This window comes from Mesoplodon mirus (assembly GCF_964341445.2).
Source record: "Mesoplodon mirus genome assembly, chromosome: 10".
Classification (NCBI taxonomy): Eukaryota; Metazoa; Chordata; class Mammalia; order Artiodactyla; family Ziphiidae; genus Mesoplodon; species Mesoplodon mirus.
Genome location: NC_138986.1, coordinates 31,545,667 through 31,561,678, shown reverse-complemented (window position 1 = coordinate 31,561,678; position 16,012 = coordinate 31,545,667). Strand labels below are relative to the sequence as shown.

The 16,012-nt window shown below is 40.4% G+C and overlaps 1 protein-coding gene across 7 annotated transcripts in view; it reads left to right on the top strand.

The window, feature by feature from the left end:
- Positions 1 to 16,012, top strand: part of AKAP7 (A-kinase anchoring protein 7) — a 137,664-nt gene that overhangs the window by 46,591 nt on the left and 75,061 nt on the right. For all 7 annotated transcript variants that reach the window (XM_082634104.1, XM_082634102.1, XM_082634106.1 and 4 more), the window contains one exon: positions 9,124 to 9,236. In XM_082634104.1, coding sequence (XP_082490230.1) covers positions 9,124 to 9,236 — 113 coding nt within the window. The remainder of the gene's footprint in view (positions 1 to 9,123; positions 9,237 to 16,012) is intronic.

Genomic DNA, 16,012 nt, shown 5'->3' with positions numbered 1-16,012 from the left:
GTTAGCTACCATTATCATTGTCATGAAATAGTCTCTGAAAGCATTACTTTTACTGGTTGTATAATATTCTATTACATTATAATTTATTTTACTATTCCCCTCTTGTTAGATTTTTCTAAAATTGAGCTATAATTGATTTATAACATTATATTTGTTTCTGGTGTTCAACATAATGATTTGATATTTGTATATACTGCAAAGTGATCACCACAATAAGTCTAGTTAACATCCATCAGCACACATAGTTATAAAACTTTTTTCCTTGTGATGAGAATGTTTAAGATTTACTCTTTTAACAGCCTTCAAATACGCAAGACAGTATTATTAAGTATGGGCACCATGCTGTACATTACATCCCCAGGACTTTTTTTTTTTTTTTTGCGGTACGTGGGCCTCTCACTGTTGTGGCCTCTCCCATTGTGGAGCACGGGCTCTGGACGTGCAGGCTCAGCGGCCATGGTTCACGGGCCCAGCCGCTCCGCGGCATGTGGGATCTTCCCGGACCGGGGCACGAACCCGTGTCCCCTGCATCGGCAGGCGGACTCTCAACCACTGCGCCACCAGGGAAGCCCAAGGACTTAATTTTTTTTTTTTTTTTTTTTTTTTTGTGGTATTTGGGCCTCTCACCGTGTGGCCTCTCCCGTTGTGGAGCACAGGCTCCGGATGCGCAGGCTCAGCGACCATGGCTCACGGGCCCAGCCGCTCCGTGGCACGTGGGATCTTCCCAGACCGGGGCACAAACCCGTGTCCCCTGCATCGGCAGGCAAACTCTCAACCACTGCGCCACCAGGGAAGCCCTTATTTTTTTAATAAGTGGCAGTTTGCATCTTTTGACCTCCTTCATCCATCTTGCCACTCCCACTAGATCCTGTGTTCATAATCACTATGCTGGTCTGTTACACTGTAAATGAACAACAGGACTCCTAACCGGTTTCTGGAAGCACGCCTTCTACCTTCCAGCCTAAGCTGAAGCCTGGCTCCAGTCTGAGATCATAGCTTCCTCGCTGCACCAAATGCCTCGCACCACAGGACCCAGAAATGTCACTCACTTTCTCTTAGTTCTTTCTTGCTTTGTCCCTGTTTTGCCCTCACACAAAAGCCTTTTTTTATTGATGGTTCATGGTGTCAGGTTTTGTTACCCTCTACCTCTCCTTTCTGCTGTTGTCTGAATATTTCCTCTTGGGCATTGAGGGCTTTGTTCGCTCTCTTGCTGCAGCACTGTGAGCACAGCCATCCAACCATCCTGGCTCAAAGTGAGCTGTGGGGTCAGTCAGAGCTGATTGCCGGCCTGCTCCCTGACCCACAATGCAGCCTGTGACCAGCTGAGTGACTTTAAGCAATCTATCTAATTCCTTACTTAATTTCCGTATTTGTAAAACGAACATAATAGAAACTATTCTCAAAACAAAATGAGATAATATACATGAAGTGCTTTGGTATAGTGTTTGGCACATGTAGAGTGTTAAATAGATGATAGCTATTATCATTAGTAATAATAATAATAGTAATAATAATAATAATTACCCCCCCAACTACTACCATTACAACTGTTCCTTTTCTTGAAATCCCTTGAGTTCTTTGACAGTAGCCTCCCATACTCCGCTCTAGCAGTTTGTAAGCATAGTGAAATCTTTAACTCGTCATCTGCCAGAATGACTCTGAGACCTTAAGTTGGGTATAGCTGTCTATCACAACTTTCCAGACGCCTTGCTATGGCCCACGGTATCCTTGTGTTCTGGTCTCATGCTGAGGTCTCCTGTCTTACCCTGCTTCTCTCTTCTCCCTCAGTATGCTCCAGTTACACTGCCTTCTTTTCAGGTATGGGAAGGAATTAAATAAATACAAAAAATAAAAAGTTAAAAATAGATAAAATTATATTACTTAGGATTACAAAAGTATTGTCTCTTTATTATTCATTTTGATGTTCTTTTATACAGCAAAGTCTCCTTGTGTTTAAAATATACATTAAGAAATTGTTCTTCAGACAATTTGCTTCTTTAAATATGAGGTGAATTATATTATTTAGGGAGCATTCTTAGATGACTTTTGAAGGATATCTGATGTATTTGCTATGTGCTTTTCTATTTAGCGCTTGAAAGAATGTCTTTGGTACTAGGAGGAATTGAACAATTTTTAAAAATATTCATAAGCTTCTCTTCCAGAACATGAGTTAACATAGCTGAAAAATGACCTGTGGTTTTTACACTAGCAAGAATTTTTCTGATCTCAAGAATGATATTTCTATAACCATTACCCAGTATTCTGGCTAAGCAATAGATTATACTTATAGATTATATTAGGAACATAGAGTCAATCCTAAGAAATACTTTCCCAAATGAAGGTGACATTTGTTCCCCATATTTCTATGTACCTAGAGAATATACTCTGCTGGAAAAACACAGTAATAAAAATGAAATGTGCTTTGTGACAAATATTATTTAAACCGGTATTGTGGATAGATATCCACCATCAAAGAGTTCAGGCCCAGTGAATAATGAGAACTGTTGGATCAAAATTTGATGTAGGGCTTCCCTGGTGGCGCAGTGGTTGAGAGTCCCTCTGCCGATGCAGGGGACATGGGTTCGTGCCCCGGTCCGGGAAGATCCCACACGCCGCGGAGCGGCTGGGCCCGTGAACCATGGCCGCTGAGCCTGCTCGTCTGGAGCCTGTGCTTCGCAATGGGAAAGGCCACAACAGTGAGAGGCCCGCGTACCGCAGGGAAAAAAAAAAAAATTGATGTAACTGAAGCCAGTAAATCAGAAAATGTTGTTTCTTTAGAATCAATTTACAATATTGATACAGCAAATAAAATAATATGTAAAAACAAATGTAGATTGTAATGAACCATACAAATACCTAGTATTTTGATTTCTGTTAACAAAGCTCCTTTCCTTATATCTCTTGTATTTTCTGATAATTCTTAATATTGTCTTTCTACTTCTTGGGCTAAAATCTGTCCAATGAGACTATAAACTCCATAAAAGCAGGGACATGTTTGCTGTCTTCAGGTCATATTGTGCCTGGCACATAGGAGAACTGCTCAGTAAATAACTTAACAAATGAATTTTACCTTTGACACTTTCTAGCCATTTCTATTTTGAGGGTTGGTGTGAACACGTTGCTGAGTTGCCATCCGAAGCTCTTCTATGTGATAATTCTTCAAATACTTGAACACTTAGAAAATATGCCCTAATCTCTTTAGTCAAATTTTAGGGATTTAGTAAGTTAGTCCATTATGGTATATGTTAAACCATCAGACATTGCCAATATTTGACTGTTTTTGAGCAATAAAAATGACAGTTTTATAATATTCAGCTTAATCTTTTGATATTAGGTGTGTTTAAAACAGTTGAGAATATGCCGAAATAAAGAAGTTTAAAGCTGGGTTATGATGGGATAGTTGAGAAAAGATATACCTGTTTGTGATTATATGAACTAAAAGGTGATAAGTTAATTGTAACAGTACAGACAGACTTCGTTTTATTGCTCTTTGCTTTATTGTGTTTGACAGATACTGCTTTTTTTTTTTTAAACAAATTGAAGATAACCCTATATAGAGCAAGTCTATCAGTGACATTTTTCTAACAACATTTGCTCACTTAGTGTCTCTGTGTCACATTTTGGTAATTCTTGCAATATTTCAAACTTTTCTGTGATTATTATATTTGTTATGGTGATCTGTGGTCAGTGATCTTTGGGGTGCCATGAACCATGCATATATAAGACAGCCAGCTTAATAAATGTGTGTCTTCTGACTGCTCCACTGACTGTCCATTTCCCCATCTCTCACCCACTCTTTGGGCCTCTCTATTCCTTGAGACACAATAATACTGAAATTAGGCCAGTTAATAACCCTACAATGGCCTCTAAGTGTTCAAGTGAAAGGAAGAGTTCATCAATGTGGCAAACTTCACTGGTGTCTTATTTTAAGGAACTGCCTCAGCCATCCCAGCCTTTAGCAGCCATCACCTTGATCAGTCAGCCACCATTGACATTGAGGCAAGACTGCCGACCAGCAAAAAAAACTAGTATTCACTGAAGGCTCAGATGATGGTTAGAATTTTTTAGCAATAAAGTACTTTGTTTTTTAGGTGTAATGCTATTGCACATTGAATAGACTATAGTATAGTGTAAATATAACTTTTTTATGTCTCCCCCCCAAATTTGTGTGACTTGCTTTATTGTGATATTCTGCTTTATTGTGGTGGTCTGGAACTGAACCCTCAGAATCTCTGAGGCATGACTGTAATTGGTACGAATACAGTCTTCTTTAAACACGCATATATTGGATTGTTGTCTCTTTGTGTAGGTTGCCTAGTATCTAAACTCTTCCCCACTATCTCTCATGTCAGATATGTGCTTTCACAGACTTTTCTTTTTGGTGTTACATGATCTTACTTTGGCCCAGACTTTGAGTCAGAAGCTAGCAATCTGAGCAAAAAAGGACTGTGCAGAATCCATTGTGGGGATAGGTTGTGTCATCAGTGTCTAAAGCAAGTGACAGAGTTCTTGCCCTTTGTGTCTGTGCATGGCTTCAGTAGTGCCGGCTGGGAGAGGTGGTGGCATCCCCGGACCTGTTATCCATTGTAATGTTGGACGTCTTGGCTTCCTAGCCTTCCAGCCTGCAGCTCTAGTCCTCTCAGTGTCATTATATAAATTCCTTTCCTGCTTAACTCAGCCAAAGTTGTCATCTGTTGCTTACAACTAAGAACTAGTGTTTTCTTGGTATTTTAATGGTCTATTGCATAACCTTTTTTATTACCATAGAAGAGAGAGGAAAAATCATATGGTGGCAGTGACTCACAGTGAAGGGTTTTAGGACATGCCCCAAATTTACAAACCCATCAAAACATCACATTTAGCACATACTAGCACTTGGTAGATATTACAGAAGTAAAATAACAGGGAGATTTTTGAAAATGTGGTGGGATAATATTTTGAGATACCAAGTTTTTATCCGTGTGTTTCTTGTACCCCTTCTTTAATGCCTAGCCACCCCTCCAAACAGTGGCACCTCGTGCTCAGAAGAGAGAGAATACAGCAGAAAAAATAGAGAAAGGGCTTTGGGGTTTCAACAACAAAGGATAATGGTGTTTTTCCTGCCCTGATGCTAGGGAAGATTACCTAGTTTAGGTGAAGTTGAGAGTCAGAGACTAAGCTAGAGTGTGAATTCTTGCCCCTCCATCATCCCCTGAACGAAGCAACAGAAACGCCCTAAGTCTGAGAGCAGAAGTGACCTGTGGTCTCTTTCTGAGACATGTCCATAGAAGTAGCAAAGCCAGAGTGGCAGTGGAAGTGAAGAGAGGATGGTCTTGTACAGTATTCTCACCAGTTCCACCTTTGCACTGGGGAACTCTGCTTTTTCTGTGTGCTCAAGAGTAGTGGAAGGGGGCTTCCCTGGTGGTGCAGTGGTTAAGAACCCGCCTGCTAGTGCAGAGGACGCGGGTTCAAGCCCTGGTCCGGGAAGATCCCACATGCTGCTGAGCAACTAAGCCCGTGCACCACAACTACTGAGCCTGCGTGCTGCAACTACTGAAGCCTGCACTCCTAGAGCCCATGCTCTGCAACAAGAGAAGCCACCGCAATGATAAGTCCACACACCACAACGAAGAGTAGCCCCCGCTCACTGCAATTAGAGAGAGCCCGTGCGCAGCAAGGAAGACCAAACACAGCCAATAAATAAATGAATAAATTAAAAAAAAAAAGAGTAGTGGAAGGGTGGTAAGGGGCCTCAGCTCCATTGAGTTTATGAATTTGTGAGCAATAGAATGAAATCTTGTGTACCTGCAAGGGCACAGAAATTACAGAGAGTCATTGTATAGGGGAACAAGGGAGGATACAACTTCAAAAGCCAAGTCTGGTACATGTCTCAGGAGATGCCAGATGGTGACCCAAGACCCCAGTGCTCCCCCTCCCTCCCATCTTAAACACTGTGACACTCCATTTAGCTGTCTTTCCTTCAACTAATACATTTCCAGGGAAAGAGGGGAGCACTTTCAATCTCCTGAGACTCAATTGCTCTCACCAGGAAGACATGTATATTTCAGTTGAAATATAGATGAGTAAAGAAAGTTACTATCATACATAAATTTCCCTTGCTTAAAACCCTCAGAATTTCCCACCATACTTAGAATACAGTCCAAAGGTTTTGCCATGCCTCGTAAGGCCCCTGCCCACTTCTCTAAACCCCTTTCCTACCTCTTCCCCGATCCCCCGCTCATCCTGTTCCAGTTATCCTACCCTTTTTACTGCTTTTCGACCTACTACCCACTTTTCCCCATGGAAGCTGTTCCTTCTGCCATGAGCACCCTCGCTTCAGATACACACGTGATTCTCTTCTAGACCTCATCCAGGTGGCTTCTCAAATGTCTCATCTTCGGAACAGGATTCCCAGACCACCTTCTCTGAAATAACAACCCCTTTTCTTCCACATCACTTTGTATACCCCTACTGCTTTATTTTTCTTTGTATCACTTGTTGATACCCAGCATTGTGTATTTATTTGTTTGTGGCACCCAGTATATTTGGATGCTCCCTGAGGGCTGGGGATTTATTTTGTCCATTGTATCCCTGGCATCCAGAACAGTACCTGGTGTATCTTTTATTTATAAGGACACATTTCCTTGAAACATTAGATAATCTTTCACTAGGCTCATGGTTTTAATTGTTAGAAAAATTAGAACATACTTAAAATTGATGAGAATTAGCTGAACTTAAAAGGGACAGTTTCTCACTGAATAGTTATTTATTTATTTTTATATCTTTATTGGAGTATAATTGCTTCACAGTGTTGTGTTAGTTTCTGTTGTACAACAAAGTGAATCAGCTATAAATATACATTTATACATATATCCCCACATCGCCTCCCTCTTGCGTCTCCCTCCCTCCCACCCTCCCTATCCCACCCCTCTAGGTGGTCACAAAGCACTGAGCTGATCTCCCTGTGCTATGCAGCTGCTTCCCACTAGCTATCTGTTTTACGTTTGGTAGTGTATATATGTCCATGCCACTCTCTCACTTTGTCCAAGCTTGCCCTTCCCCATTTGTGTTCTCAAATCCCTTCTCCATGTCTGCGTCTGTATTCCTGCCCTGCCACTAGATTCATCAGTGCTGTTTTTTTAGATTCCATGTACGTGCGTTAGCATACGGTATTTGTTTTTCTCTTTCTGACTTACTTCACTCTGTATGACAGACTCTAGGTCCATCCACCTCACTACAAATAACTCAGTTTCATTCCTTTTTATGGCTGAATAATATTATTTTTGTGTATTTTCCTAATATTGGAATTACTTTTTCAAAATGCTTGTGCAGCTTAAATTTCAGTAGTTAACTGCTCAGATTATTTTCCATTGTGGTTGTGGTATAGCTCTCATTCCCTAACAGCCATTAGTTCTTCAAGTATCTTCTCTATCTCTTTCTCTCTTGCCTCTTTTTCAGGGACTCCACTTACACATATATTTGCCAACCTAAGTTGCCTCATAGCTTACTGATGTTCTGTTCCTTTTTTTTTTTTCTTATTTCTTTTTCTTCTCTGTTTTATTTTGGGTGGTTTTTATTGTTATGTCTTCAAGTTCACTAGTTTTTTGTTCTGCAGTGTCTAATCTGTTCTTAATTCCATCTAATTTATTTTTCTCAGACCTTGCAGTTTTAATCTCTATAAATTTAATTTGGGTCTTTTTTTTTGTAGTTTGCATGTCTGCACTTAACTTTCTGAACAGAAAGAATACAGTTATAATAACTACTTTGAAACCCTTATCTGCTAATTCTAACATCTGTGTTAGTTCTGGGTCACTTTTGATGAATTAAGTTATCTTCTCATTGTGGCTCATATTTTCCTGTTTGTTTATATGCCTGGTCATTTTTGATTAGATATCAGGCATTATAAATTTTACCTTGTTGGGTGTTGGATAATTTGTTTTACTATAATTATTCTTGGGCTTGGTTCTGGGACATAATTAAATTACTTGGAAACAGGTTTTTCCTTTGGCATCTTGCTTCTAAGATTTGTTAGGTGGGACTAGAGCAGTACCAGGCCAGAGCTAATTTTTCCTCTCCACTGAGGCAAGACCCTTAGATTACTCTGCCAAGTGTCCCATGAATCTTGAGGTTTTCCAGCCTGGCTGATGGGAACAGACAGAATTCGTAACCCTGGGTGACAGCTGGGCATGTTCTCCCTAATCCTTTGGAGTGTGTTTTCCAGCCTCTGGTAGTTTGCTCACACACATGTGCTGGTCAGTGGCTTAGCTGAATCCACTAGGGGGACCCTTTGTGGATCTCTGCAGTTTTCTCTCTGCAGGTCTCACTTCTCTGGCACTCTGTCCCATAAGCTCCAGATGCCTTGGTCTTTTCTACTTTCTGCTCTTTTTTCTGAACCTAGTGTGATGACTGGGCTCTATCTGGGTTTCTCTTCCTTGAGCAGAGACCTAGACACCCAGGGACGTAAGCTGAACAATTGTAGGGCTTACCTTGTCTGTTTCTCATCTCTGAGGGATCACCGACCTTCATTGCCTGGTGTACAGTGTCTCACAAACCATTGTTTCGTATACTTTGTCCTTTTTTTTTGGTTGTTTTAGATGGGAGGGTAAACCTGATTCCTGTTATTCTATCTTGGTTAGAAGCAGAAGTTTTAGATATGAGGGTTTACAGATAAGCTGGTCCTTTTTTATACATATGGACACCACTGGGATATTGTGTGAAATCTGCATCATATCAGCCAAGAGTTATTTTATTTATTAAATGTTTCCTTGTCAAATTGTGGCTTTTGTGTGCTTTACCGAAAGTGTGACATCACTGCAGATTTAACTGTCATAATGTGTTTGTTATCATACATGTTGTGTTTTTTCCTCTCTTAAAAAAATCTCAAACCAGTTTATAATTTTCCTTATAAGATAATTTGTTATCTTTTGAAATGCCATTTTTATGATTAAAGACTGCCATGTGTTATAGTAGCATTTTTTTATTTTAATTTTATTGGAGAATAGTTGATTTACAATGTTGTGTTAGTTTCAGGTGTACAGCAAAGTGATTCAGTTATACATATACATATATCCACTCTTTTTTAGATTCTTGTCTCATATGGTTATCATACGGTAGCATTTTTATGCTTCTTTTTATTTTCTTCAGATGCTGCAAAAAGGACATTTCAAGAAAAAGGTATCTTGGCAGGAGAAAGCAGAACTTTTAAGCCTCATTTGACCTTCATGAAATTGTCCAAAGCACCATGGCTCCGGAAGAAGGTCAGTGGGCATTTTTCCTATAAGCCCTGTTTTGCCAGCCACACCAGCCCTGAGCATGGTTGGGGCATGAGAGACATTTGTAGTGCTTTTCGGCACCCCTGCCACTATTGCTCCTGGAATTCCAAGTCAGTCTGGTTCCAATTCCCAAGGATGCTGAGTTGTCTCAAGAGCCTCCATGGAGGCCATGGCAGCTGTCTCCTCCTTTGCCACCGTGGCTATTAGCCTCACACTCTGACCATCACTTACTGTTGCTTCATCTGTTGCCACATATGCTTCATCCCTTGAAAAGCCTTGGGGGCAGTGCCAGAGTTGTATTTCGCTGCATTCTTTGCTTCTGGTTGTTTGCAGCCTGCTGCGCTCAAAGCTTTCTCCCCTGGCCTGCATATACTGGTGCTGCTTCCTGAGGCTGGGTTCTTCAAGGTGGGACAAGCTCCGCCCCGCCCCCTTTTACATAGCTCTTTCAAGGTTTCCAAAAAGCCACCTTGCTCTTTCAGCAGTTGTCTCCATTGAGGGTGTGGAACAAGTGTTCCAGGGACTGGGTAAGAGGGTAACAGAAGGGCTCCCCACTCCCCAGCTCAGTACTTAACAGTACTTCTCCCTGAGAATGGTCAGCAGTGCCACAGCCAGAGGACATGTCTTTTGACTTCCCCTATCTCAGGGTGACTTTCTGCCTTCCTAGGCCACTGCCTCCTCTCTCAGAGGTTGGAGTGACCTTGGACTTTTCTCTGGAGTCATGAGCAGTTCGCTTGGAATCCTAAGGGCACCCTTCCTTTTTTTTCCCATTTCAGCCTAGGGAGGTTCTCATGCAAATTAAGACATCTGCTGACCTGCTCTGATGTACCAGAGTTTTGGAGATGGGCATACAGATTAGTATTCGTTCCTGCTCTCCATGACTCTTTGCTGCAGTTAAGACTGATTTGCAGCTCTGTAAATGAAGGTCATGTTTATTAGTAAGTAGATCTTTTTTCTAAATTCAACAGTTTGTATTTAATGTCTCTGTGCTCAGAAAGTCTTTTTGGTCCTGTAAAAACATGTGTTTGGGTGGTTGACCATCCTGTGGTTATGAGTTTTCTATACACTATTGTAAAAAATCCCCCCCCATATCTTGCATGTTTTTTTAATAGCTATGCCCAAATTAAATAATAACTAGATTAGGTACCACTCCAGAATATTTAGGTAAAATCATTTGTGTAAATCATAGATTTGGGAATTAGGAATGATAACAACTGACAAAACCTGTAGACTGACAGTTTACTTTTTTTACTCATTATCTTTCTTGTTTTGCTTTCAAATGGATTGTCCTCTTCCCAGTGGTATCAAACTTAATCACAGAATGACAAATCAGTGGTGCAGGTAATACCCACATTTCAAAATGTTTCTGTCTTTATAATATTAACTTTGAAATGAGAGCACCCAAGGACGTTTATCAAAGGGATGTTTAAATTAACTCTAGAATTTGTATTTCAACATTTCAGACTGCATGCATTTTAAATGATTTCTTGGCAGTTGATTTCACAGAATCTGCTCCTTTACTTTATAGAAAAGGGACCTGAGACTTAGAAGTTAAGTGACTGAAATGAGATCACATCGTCCTCAGTTGCAGAGCCCCGTCCAGAATCCCTCTTACCTCATTCTCAGTCTCATCTTCTTCCCTCCCACTTGCCAAGTCCTGTCCATCCAGTTTCATTTCTCTATGTGGGGAGCTCCTTGGTCCGAATCCTACTAATTCAACAACTATTTATCAAGTGCCTACTATGTGTCAGACACTGGGTGCTGGGCATAGAGTGATGATCAAAATAGAAACAGTCCCTGCTTGAAGACTGTATAAAATCTAAATCAGGTTGCGTTTTGTTTTGATTAGAGTGTTAATCTTTGGAAAATAAACTAAGATCTTACTGTCTTTCAGAAAGCCAAATAAGAATATTTGCCTTTAATTTGTGGAATCAGTCTGTTCCTATTTACTATTATGATGGTTAGTGTTTCTGAATGCTTAAGAAAATACGTCTTAAACTTTGGGATTCATGAGTCACCTGGTGTACTTGTTGAAGCTGCAGATTTCCATTCTCTAAGTTCAGATCTGGAATTGGACCTAAGACCTTGGCTTTCATTCAGTGTGACAGGGGTTCTGATCCAGATGCTCTGAAGAGTAGTATACTTTGAGATGTACAGGCTTAAAATAGCCAGTATTTTCTCTTTTTTTGTTTTTCATCTTTTTTGGAATATAATTGCTTTACAATGTTGTGTTAGTTTCTGCTGTACAACAAAGTGAATCAGCTATATATATACATATATCCCCATATCCCCTCCCTCTTTAGCCTCCCTCCCACCCTCCCTATCCCACCCCTCTAGGTAGTCACAAAGCATCGAGCTGATCTCCCTATGCTATGCAGGGCCAGTATTTTCTTTGTGCAGCAAATCAGTGGGTCCACTGCAAAACTTAAAACCAATATGAAAAGGTGGCATACACATCAGTAGATTTTTATTATGCTTTGTGGTTTGGAATGTAGATTATTTTAAAATATGTGACTCTTTGGTTTCTTAACTTTTTTTTACATTTCCAGCTGTCTGTTTTCCTCTCTCAGCACTAATTCTCTTCTAGGTTTTCATTCTGGGTCCACTCATTTACAAGGGTGAGACAGACCATTGATAAAGTCAATAGTGGAATGTATTACCAGCATTCAGTTTACTTAAGATTGATAATGAAATAAAAGGGAGGAGAGAGAGAGAGGGGTGTGGAATACTTTTTTTCACTCATATTAGGAAGTTTGTCTCATTTCAAGTACTTGTTATTTTAAAAGTTATTTTAATTACAGAAGTGCTAGATGAATATATGCTCACTGTAAAAAATCCAAATATTGATACATACAAACCTACAGATTGAAAGATACATTTTTTTCCCTCATCACCAATCTCCCACTCCCTTCCTCCCAGTATACTTTCTCTGTCTTAGGTACCACTACTACTATATCCTCCTGACCTTTTCCTATACACTACCAACATATATAGAAACTCTCCTTCAAATGTCTCGATATGAAGCTTCCTCTGCTACAGCATGGTATTCTGGTTCCCAAGCTAGAGAACTAAGTTCTCTAACTGAGATTCTGGGAAACATAAGACTTTTTTGGATAATTATATATTTTTCTAACACCAGGAGGCATTTAGTCAATGTGTTAATTTTACATCTTAGTTTCATAAAATTCTAGTGGAATATATCACGTAAGAGAGTATTAAACGTAGTTTATTTATTTTTTTGGCTGCCCATGAGGCTTACGGGATCTTAGTTCCTTGACCAGGGATTCAACCCACGCCCTCAGCTGTGAAAGCATGGAGTCCTATCCACTGACCACCAGGGAATTCCTTTGAAAGTAGTTTTGTGTATCGTAAAGCTATTTTGATTATCACTGTGTTTTCAAAGTTGTAGTTTTTTAAATCAAATGAATGAAGCCTCAGAAAATCTTATTAAATTGCTTTGTCTCTGAAAGAGTAGCTAAAATTTATTTATTTGTATAATTTCTTTAGAGTATATTTGTTTCACATGGTTAGACTACTACTTGTTTAGGTCAGTGCTTTTTTACAGTGCATTCTTTGGGATTTATTTTTCGCATTGAGTGACGTTGTATTTCTGTGATTTGAACATTGCAGAAACTGGTTGGTTAGAAGTGTGTGCTAACACTTGGTGGCAGAAGAAGACCAGTTTCAAATCAAACATGCATCTTAATGCAGATCCAGATTCCTCAAGAAATAAATGCAGTCTTTTCATGGATAGATCAGTTGTTTTTAAGCATGAATTCTTTTCTGGGCTTCTTAGATATCTTTCCTGAGTTATGACTCTTTCAAATTACTAATGTAGCACTTAAAATCAAAGCTGTAGGTTATTAATCAGCACTTCCTTATAGAAGCTTTTCACAGAGTCAGTGAGAGAACTTTAGAATGAAAGAAATGATCTTTGAAATTATTCGCTCCCATTGTCACTTAGACTAGTTTGTTTTGAGTGCAGAATTCGATATGCACATAGTAAGGGCAGAGGGGTGGTTATTGGACCATATGATGATGAGGTTAGGAGAATTAGGGATGAAGATATGCGGCAGGCATCAGTAGGAGTGGAAATGGGTAGTGGAAAACAAGAGTGTGTGTTTGAGAATTCTGTTCTGACGGTACAACTAAAAGGAAAACCCAATCCCTGAGTTATTGGTGATTGGATATACAGGACCAAGATTGTAATTAAAAATTGGCCAAATTCCAACTTTCTTCTACATCCTTCCCCAGCTAGGACTCTCTGCTGTCATCTTTCCTTACCTACAACCAATTATTATTTATTCATTTATCAGGTCGCACGTTTTCTCGGGATTTTGATAACTGGCCTGGTGTAATTTGGCTGCCACGCCTGTTCCTGGGTCTGCATGATAATGGGCCTTTATAAACCATTTGAAAACTCAGGAGTACTGACTATTCCTCTCAAAGGAGTCTCTGTAATACATTGGAAGGAGCTTGAGATTTCTTGTTTTATCTCTGTTGGTTAGCCCTGGACAAAATCTCATTACCGTTCTTGACCTCTGTACTCAGAGTGAAAGGAGGAGCTTGGTCTTAATGACTCTTGACTCCTGGCCTCTTCTGACATGTCTTATGAGGTAAGCATTATGACCAAATAGGCTAATTTTGGCTTGACGTGGAGAATTTTTTGATTGTAGATTAGCTTTCTTGTATGCGTGGAAGGAAAATGACAAACAGGGGAAAGGTCTTTAAGTACTGGTAGGAGTATGGTGGCAATCTTGCTACCTCTCTTCCTGGAAAACCTACAGAACAGTAAAGACCATTGGGAATATATCACAGACTACATTTTTAGTGAAACTGGGAGATAGAGAAATCTATAAATGCCAGATCACGTGCAGGTGTGGCCAGGAAGCAGCTGGGACCAGCAGGACTTGCGTGAGAAGCTGCTTCCGGGTGGGGAAGGCTGTGCAGGGAGGAGCAGGCCTGTTGGTGAGAGAGCTCAGAAATCATCCACAGACTTTCACTCCCAGTGGGTGAGTGCTCCACTGTAAGGAGGCACGGAAAACGTCAAAAGGGGACCAGAGGGGTTGAGTCTTGGCAGGTACCACCTTCAGAAAGGGAGGGGAGTGTCTTCAGGGCGGGTATTAGAGAGGCTGAACAGGTCACTTTCACAGGGACCCTTATTGTGAAGAATAGCCCATCACTGTAGCAGAAGAGGCCCCGCCAGACTGCACTGCCACTGTCTTCTCTCCTTCCCTGAAAGAAGGCACTCTAGGTGCCCTTAGTACCAGCGAACCTTTATTATTCCAGACAAAAGCTGGCCTTAGAAATATCCTTGGTACAAGATAAAGCAGATTGTTTCAGTAACCTATTCCCGAATCTCCCAATGCCAAATGACTTAATCACAATTTTTAGTTGTTTTTGAGTCTCTTTTCATACTGTCAAGTGCACTTAGACTTAAGGCTATAGTATGGAATTCTCTTTGGATTTTTCTTAGTTAAAAATCACACTTTTTTTTTTTTTTTTTTTTTTTTTGCGGTACGCGGGCCTCTCACTGCTGTGGCCTCTCCTGTTGTGGAGCACAGGCTCCGGACACGCAGGCTCAGAGGCCATGGCCCACGGGCCCAGCCGCTCTGCGGCATGTAGAATCCTCCTGGACTGGGGCACGAACCTGCATCCCCTGCATCGGCAGGCGGACTCTCAACCACTGCGCCACCAGGGAAGCCCACACATTTTGTTTTAATGTGTTTTTTTTTTAAACTAAAAATTCAGTGAAATCTGCTGTGAGATGGAACTGTAATTTCTTCTGAGATTCTAGGTGCTATTAGTCAACTGTGTCATCTGTTGTGTGTCCGAGCACTATCTATAGCAACTGACTTCAGTTTTGTTTTGAATGCATTTTTCAACTTCATGCTGTTCTGTTGTCTGTTTCCATATATTGAAAAAAACCTAAATAAGTATGCTTATAATTGTTTAAAAATTGGAATGATATCTACAAAGGTAGACTGAATGTTCATTTGTAACCTTTCAGTAATTTATACGTCTTTGAATAGTGAAACATATAGAAAATAATAAGCAGAAAGTGAAATTAGTTTTAAGGAAGGATTCTGAGAATTGATTAATGTCACAATACCAAAATGGCTCCTGGTTGACCCTTATTCTGTTAGAGATTTTGAAAAATTTGAAAACCCTGGAAGAAATGACACAGTCAACCTAATAATAAGCCTGTGCAAAGTGGAATGGAGATTTGAAGTAAGTATCTTCATTGACATTTCCTGAAAATGTTCTCTCAGAACATTTCTCAGGATTTTATGTGAGGTAACGATTCTGTGGTCAAATGCGTGCTAGCAGTGATGGGTTAAATAAAGTTAATCTGGGTCTTTATTTCAGGACTTCTTAGGATCTCTGAAATGCGAACGTCTAGTGTGAATCTTAAGAGCTTACAGCAACAAAGGTTTAGTTTTTGCCTCTGGACACGGGTCATCTGTGGCTCTGGTCTTTGTTGTCTTTATTCAGGGTTTTGGCCGAGCAGCTTCCGTTTAGGACTTTGCTGGTCTTTGGCAGAAGGAAGAGAGTTGGTGATTCACAAGCTGAAAGCTTCTGCTAAGAAGTGACACACGTAATTCCTGTTCACATCTTATTGGCCGAAGCAGGTCATGTGGTCCTTTCTGAGTTCATCAGAGCAGGAGATGTAACCCGAGTGCAGAAAAGGACCCACCAGAAGGGCAGTGAATATTTTGAACAGTTATACCTTCTACTTCAGCATCATTTTCCAGATATAGTTC